This window comes from Gopherus flavomarginatus, chromosome 3 (genome assembly GCF_025201925.1).
Source record: "Gopherus flavomarginatus isolate rGopFla2 chromosome 3, rGopFla2.mat.asm, whole genome shotgun sequence".
NCBI lineage: Eukaryota > Metazoa > Chordata > Testudines > Testudinidae > Gopherus > Gopherus flavomarginatus.
In genome coordinates, this window is record NC_066619.1 from 195,002,709 (window position 1) to 195,010,634 (window position 7,926).

General features: G+C 38.0%; 1 protein-coding gene across 1 annotated transcript in view; it reads right to left on the reverse strand.

The window, feature by feature from the left end:
- Positions 1–7,926, reverse strand: part of TBC1D9 (TBC1 domain family member 9) — a 62,994-nt gene that overhangs the window by 11,858 nt on the left and 43,210 nt on the right. The window contains exons 6-9 of the mRNA XM_050945491.1: positions 4,402–4,500; positions 4,220–4,288; positions 2,445–2,685; positions 1,391–1,456 (exon numbers count right to left, since the gene is read on the reverse strand). Coding sequence (XP_050801448.1) covers positions 1,391–1,456; positions 2,445–2,685; positions 4,220–4,288; positions 4,402–4,500 — 475 coding nt within the window. The remainder of the gene's footprint in view (positions 1–1,390; positions 1,457–2,444; positions 2,686–4,219; positions 4,289–4,401; positions 4,501–7,926) is intronic.

Here is a 7,926-nt window from a genome sequence, read left to right on the forward strand (position 1 = left end):
CTTTTCATAGAATTGGAAATGGAAGGGACCTCGAGGGGTCATCTAGTCCAGTCCCCTGCCCTCATGGCTGGACTAAGAATTATCTAGACCATTTCCAACAGGTGTTTGTCAAACTTACTCTTAAAAATCTCCAATGATGGAGATTCCACAACCTCCCTAAGCAATTTATTCCAGTGCTTAACCCCCCGAACAGTTCGGAAGTTTTTCCTAATGTCCAACCTAAACCTCCCTTGCTGTAATTTAAGCCCATTGCTTCTTGTCCTATCCTCAGAGGTTAAGAAAAACAATTTTTCTTCCTCCTCCTTGTACAACCTTTTACATACTTGAAAACTGTTACCATGTCCCCTCTCAGTCTTCTCTTTTCCAGACTAAACAAACCCAGTTTTTTCAATTTTCCCTCAGAGGTCATGTTTTCTAGACCTTTAATCATTTCTGTCGCTCCTCTCTGGACTCTCTCCAATTTGTCCACATCCTTCCTGAAATGTGGCACCCGGAACTGGACACAATGCTACAGCTGAGGCCTAATCAGCGTAGAGTAGAGTGGAAGAATTACTTTGTGTGTCTTGCTTACAACACTCCTGCTAATATATCCCAAAAGGATGCTCGCCTTTTTGTGACAGCATTATTCTTTACATGTGTGTGAATTCTAAGCAGAGAGTTAACTCCTTGCTTGCTGGAAACAAAGGACGGCCTCCATAGCTTATCACAGGCTGGAAAGGCAAACCAAGTGCTCCCACTTTCATAGCTACCAGGACTTCCAGCCTTATGGTTAGTTTTATTTGATTTGTAGTTCAATAAAAATGTGTCCTAAGTAATTTGAGCAACTAATGAGTATCTTCATTCAAGCTTGCCCCAGAGGCAGTACTTATTAGAGACGAGGGGCTCCTTAAGTATCCTGCTGCACTCATGCATCTTCAGGAAGGCACTTAAGCATGTGCGTAACTTTGACCACATGCAGCCAGTGGGACTATTTGCATGCTTAAACTTATGCACAGGCTTAGGTACCTTGCTGACCTGGCTTCAGACAGGACTAGTTTCTTTGATGCGATACCCATAGTAAGTCAGTGAAGTTACACTACCCAACTTGATGGGCACAACAGCAGCCACTAACACCTCGGAAAACAAGCAAATGTCTATAAAAATGGCCCATTTATGATGAGCAGAGCAGAAGACTGAAGTGTGCATGAAGATCCCCTGGACTCATGGTGAGGAGAGGACAGAAGCTCTTCTGTTTGACTGCTGCATGTACTTAGTATCTAAAGGAAATTTCACTCTATTTTTAGCTGGGAAACCAGAAGTCTTTTTAATTGGGAAAATGGAGATTAAGTAACTATATTCCAATTTTCTCTTTTGCCTGAAAAATCAGCTATTTTAAATGTCTTTTACTCACCAGGTAATACATGCATTTTATAGAGCAGCTTCAGTTTCTCTGTAAGATCTCCATGACATGCTGTACCTAAACAATATCCCATTGAACATGTTAGTATTATTAGCAGCTTCTATCAGAAGAGTTCTTAAGAGATTTACAAACATTTATGAATTATGCTTTTAATAGGAAAACTGAAAGAGAGGAGTTAAGTGACTTGCTTAAGATCACAGAGGGATTCTACTCTGTGGTAGAACTAGGAAAAGAACACAGACCACCTGACTCTGAGTGGTTTAAACACTAACTCACTTCTTTACTAGAAGAGTGTTTACATTTGCAGCTCTCAAAAATAGTCATCATCACATTACTACATTGATGGCCATAGGGTTTTCTGTTTAAGAATAACTTTTTTGTGTGAGCCTCAACTGCACAAACTGTGGCCAAATAAAGGGATCATAGGATTTAGCTCAATTAGATGTTTGCTAGAAAAGACCCAGGAAAACAAGATCATGATCAAAGAGTAACCAAGGGATAAAGTAGTCTCTGCTATTATGTTAACCTCAATCGAAATGTTCTTTGGCTTGCAGAAAAACGAGTAATATGAAATTCAAGTACTCTATGGCAGTTTACTAGATGTTGGAATTATTTTATTAGAAAAATATTTAGATATTCTATATTATGTATCTTTAGAAAATTAGATAATTTCAGTTAGGTGGAGCTTTATTTTACATTACAGCTGACTAGGAAAACCTAATGCCATTAAGTAGAATTAAACAGCAAATATTTCTTGGCAAATATCAACGAGTGCAATCTACTGGAAGCATAAAACCAAAAATGCAGAAAGATTTTTGGACAGAATACCAAGCCAGCCGTAACCTTTTCCTCTTTGGAAACCAATGTTAGTGACATCATATTATTATTCTAACTATAATTTTAATCTTTGTAACTCTCTAAATTCCATTTGTTTATATTAAACTAGTGCCAGTCACAGTCAGTATAACATCAGGATTTCTGACAGGCTGGCTCACACTGAGTAACGGACAGTATTTCTCAGGTTAATTCATTAAATTCTCCTTACTTAGCCCAGAGACAAATTCACGGAAGTTGATTAGAGAATCTCCATTTCCATCCAGCAGTCTGAATAAGCGTGCAGCTAGCACATCTGAGTGAGTCCCACATGCCCAAGGAAAGAGGAGAGCAAACATCCCCTTGAACTGCTCAAAATCAATCCGGTACTGTTCCAGATACGGCAGGCTGGGGTCATGGCGGTCAAACGCATTGCTGTTCCCTCCCCAGTAGCAGCTCGTCAGATGTTCTGCCTGAAGAGAAGGCAAATGCTGTAAGATTGCCACCATTTCTGTAAACAGCTCAACAATATCACCAACACAAAAACAAATACATTTAAAACAACATCATCTGAGTTTAGCAGGTTCATTTCTGACGAGCATTGGCATTTCTTACAAAAAAAGAAAAGAATGCTTCATGAAACAGAAAAGAATTCAGCTCTGCTCCCCAGAAAAAAAAAATAGTAAACATTTTTTTGGTCAAAGAAGCAAGCAGAAGTGACTCAAATATATATATATACACAGATCTGATACGCTCAATCTTGTTTTTTCACAACTATGTATTGTTTCAAGTTAGTAAAGTGGCTGATTACAAGATACCTGTCAAAACAGAATTTTGCTGTCTTTAGGTTAAACATTTACTTGGCATTTGCAGAAATACTTGCTTTATTTTAGTGCCTAATCCTGCTCCTACTGAAGTCAATAAGGGCTTTCAAATTGATTTCATGGGGGGCAGAAGCAAGGAAATAGGGCCTGATCACGCAGTGTGATCCTGGACTCCTTCACTCTTTCGCAATCTCACCAATTTCACAGTCCTGAGAATACTCAGGGGCAAGGATACAGTCTAGAGAATCATATTGCATGATTGGGACTGTAGTTAAGTATGGAAACTAGTTACAGGAGATTCAAAGAGAAAATACATCCCTTTACCAGAATATTTAAGAAACTCAGTCCTGGCCAATCAAGAGAAGACAACCTACTGCAGTGTGTGTCACTCACGGACTGAGCAATGATAAGGCATTTTAACCGCGAGGATAATTAACAATTGAAACAACATACGGCAAGATATGGTGGATTCCCTTGAAGTCTGTAGATCAAGACTGAACATCTTTCTAAGGGATATACTATAGTTTAACCAGAATTTATGACTTGAGGCAGCAATTACTGCATGAAATTCTATGGCCTGTGGTATGCAGGAAGTCAGATCATAATGGTTCCTTCTGGCTTTGAAATCTATGACTCTATTCTTACTTCTCCCCAGCTTTTACTTACTATTAGAACACTACTTCAAGAGAGCCTCTGGGCAGCAAGACAAACTACAGAAGATTCAGTATAAATTAAAACCATCAATTGTAGCAGGTAGCAAGTACCATGTGACGTAAAGTTATGAGCTATCCAAAATTTAGCATAAAGAAGATATTTTGGGGCCAGATTTTCAGAACTATGCCCACAAATCAGGTAGACAGACAAAGAAGTTTTTGGAAGCTGGCTGAAACTGTGACTCAGGATTTTGTCTTTTCCTTACTTCTCTACTAACTGATGTCCTCAGGATAATACATTTTTTCTAATCAAATTAGTTAGCAAAATAATTATTTCTTTAGTTTTTAAAAATGGCTCTTTTGTATTTCCATGATATCTAGTTGCAAATTCCAGTTTATGACAGGGCACACAACAACACCAAATAACTCACAAATTCAGATCGATTCATTAGCAGACAGCAGTTTTCATGTCAAATCTAAATGTTTATTTTTCCTGCATGCACATGATCTTATCTTGACTACAGCTTTACCTTGAAAAGAGCGTAGAGTTCCTCCAACTCATCAATAGTAAAAGAAGTCTCAGTCACAATGGTTCGCACCTTTGGAAATGTAACATTAACAATTAAAAGCTTCCTATATATGTGCCATGTGAAAGATATTTTTATTTCAGAAATCAATTAATCTTAGCAAGCATGTTTTTCCAAGGACCTACCACATTGCGTTTAGTGGTGTCTTCAAGAGTCTGGATCACCTTCAGTCTTTGCTTAAATCTCATCTGTTCAATCAGATCTGCTCGTATACTTCCAAATTTCTAAAAAGGAGGACAAAATGGATCCTTTCAATTGTGCGCTAGTACCTGGAATACTTTGTTTTCTATTTATTCATAAAAAATAAAAAACCCAAACAATTCATTCTGTAAGTGTTCAGAAATGATGTAAGATGAGTATCTCAGACAAACATTGAGTGACATTAAAGACATTTTTCTAAACATATTACTTGCAAATAACTGAATTTTCAGGAATTTATTACTAGATTTTCTTTCCTCCACTATTTCATTTCCATTTGTCTCCCAAGCACTTCAGAAGGGATATAAACCCTCATGTTTTAGGGCATAATGCTCATCAGTTAGAAGTTCGCTTAGGAAGAAACTTCCCCTATAGGCAGGTTACTCCATAGCTATTAATGCAGGATTTCTTTCGATTTCCTCTGAAACATTTGTTATTTGCCGCTGTTGGAGACAGGATATTGGGCTACATGGGTCACTGGGTTGATCCGAGATAGCAGTTCGTATATTATCAAACAACTGTCTAAATCCAAATGTGAGAAATGAAATTCATACTATGGCTAAAAATTTCAAGAGTGCTTAAATGACTTAAAAACTTAAGTGCCATTTTCAAAAGTTAATACCTACCTACCTCTTTTATGGGACTCTGCATCTGAAGAGAGCAATGTGCTTTACAAAGGGGGTCAGTTTCATTATAGTCCCATTTGACAAGTGGGGAAACCAAGGCACAGACTGGTGAAGTGACTTGCCCAAGGTCACTCATCTGGTCAGTGGCAGAGAAAGGATAGACCCAAGATCTCCTGAATCCTAGTCCAGTGCTCTATCCACTAGACCAAAGTTCTCTCCTCAACATATGCATAACTTCCAAAGTACATTAATACGCTACACCTGCATGCCAGGTGAAAGAAAGTGAGGGCAAAAATATAATACTGAGAACATCGTTCAGTGGACCTACAGCACTGGCTCATGCTCTCACATCCATGAACCTCTGTCCCACAGATTTGTTTCTATGCACTTTCAATAGAGATTTTCCCCAACATGAACATCTTTGTAATATGTCCTTAGAAGAAACCCAGGGCCAGCTTTTAGCACAAGAAATAAAGCCAGCCATCTAGGGTGCCACACATAAAAGTCATGGAGGAGCCTGCTGCTGCCAGTGGATCAGATTGTGATATGCATTCCAGAGTGAGGACGTGGGGGGTATCAACTTAATACATTCTTAGGCAATCAACTAATGTCAAGCTGTGACATTCCTGTATCATCTGTACATCTATAAATCATGTTAGAAGTAGCAGGATGTTTTCTCTGCTTTATTTGTTAATTTTCCAATTACAATTGGAAACCTTTTGAAAAACAGACAGTTAAGGAGCCTGGTTAAACAGTTACAAGTATTTTTAAACACAAAAGTGCAGGTGAAAGTACAGAAATCTTTTAAAAAAAAAAAAAAAGTCAAGAGTGAAATTTTCAAAAGCACCCAGTGAATCTGGAACCTAGGTCCCATTTTAAAAAAATGACAGGCATTTGGGAGCTAAAGTCCCAGTTTAAGTCAATGAGTCCTAAGTCACTTTTGAAAATGGGACTTTAGGCAATTTTGGAAATGCTACCCCAGCTCTTTAATTGTGCAACAAGTTTGCAGGATTGCAATTACTTTTATAGTAATGCAGAGTAATACCAAACACTGTGGATTGTGACTTTATTATGGGATCAGATAAAACGACATGCTGGATTTATTAAAACACAAAACATCTTCAATAATAGCAAAGAAAATCATTGGCAAAATAAAAAGCATTTGTTGATATGTTAAGTGCAAAGTCCCTCTGTAAAAACCCAAACACACCAAAATACCCCAAACCTACAGGTACAATGTTCTATTCCTGTGTCATACACCATGCTCAGGCATTAGTTCAATACTGATTCTGGAAAGAGTTCTACCCACTGAATTGTCAGCACTATTTCCTGAAGCACCTGAGTTTTCACTAGAGGTTTCTCGTCCAAGTGTTCAACCCTCCTTAGCTTATGGGATTGGATAGGATCACAGCACAGTGTGGTAAATGACTAAATATTATGCTTCAGTTAATAGTACTCCCTCACTGAGTTTTCAGATTCATCATTCCCTCCTCCCTTCCCCCAAGGCAAGTGTCATGGGATAGTTGTTCTGATAGAGCTTGCCTTCCTTCTGGAACAAAAAGCATATCATATCCCTTATGCCAAAGCAGAAACAGTCACATTTCACAGTACATCTCGTTATTTTTATACAGCTTTTAATAAAGGGCAAGTGACAAGGGTTACATTGTTATCCATGTGCCTCTGACAAGCTAAAATACTAAAAATGCAGTAAATAAATGTTAGCCCAATGGCAGCTGGAGATTTCCCGATATTTACAACAAATTTGTCTCTCTTATATTTATACCAAGCCCAATGCAATGGGTCCCCAATCCCAATTGGGTACAACAAACTTAGGGCCAGAAACGTAAGAGTCACAGAATAACAGAGGGCCCTCATTATCTCTTGAAAAACGTGGCAGTTTAATACCAGGAAATAACACCATCAAAACATATATACTGCAAGCTGATTTAACAGCCTACATTCAAATAGAGTACAAGTAAAAAAGATGCACGTTTATCTCTGGTATATTCCACTGACTTCAGTGCCACTACACTAGGGATACATTTGGCCTCGTTCCTGTACGTTTCTATTCAACTAGAAAGAGCTACGAACTTCTGTACTACGTATGCCCACAAAAGACAGATTGTGGCTATGCATGAGGCCAATTTATTCATCTAAATATACTCAAGGCCATAACAGCTTTCTTAAATAGTGTGGGATTCAAAACAAGGCACAAATGGGATGGCAGCTTTACATAAATGTCTACCCCTCCACTGCCAGTTTGTATTCTTACCCTACTAGAGAGGGGGAAAATCCTCACAACCCTCAGATTTAATTCACCCTCAATGTGGAATTCACTATTGCTAAAGCCGGCAGCAGATTTCTGATGCCTTTTACATAGCTCAAAAAGTAATTTTTTTTCCCTGAGACGTGGAGGACATAGGGAAAGTATCTGAAATACTTGTCGGGGTTTTAGATGGCTAGGATCATCTTACATTTTGATTTAGAATATCAATTAGTTCTCCATGGCACAGGGAAGAAAAGAACCAATGAATTTCCCATAAAGGAGAGTTTGCGCTCCTCTTGTTGGTCCGGAATTTGAAATCAGCATTTAAAAGTTAAGTGTCAGGGATATTTTCTGAATTTTTTATTGTGTAAAATTTAATTTAAAGGATTAGACAAAAATCCTTAGTTTTTTGATGTGCAAAGTTTAGTCCATTTTTTCTTGGACTTTACTATGCACTTTATGAACATTGACTAGTTATTCTGTTACTGGGGTTTTTGCTAGAAGTTTTCCAACTTTGAATTATTTATGCCTATGTCAAAATTAGAACTAGTTGGAAAAAA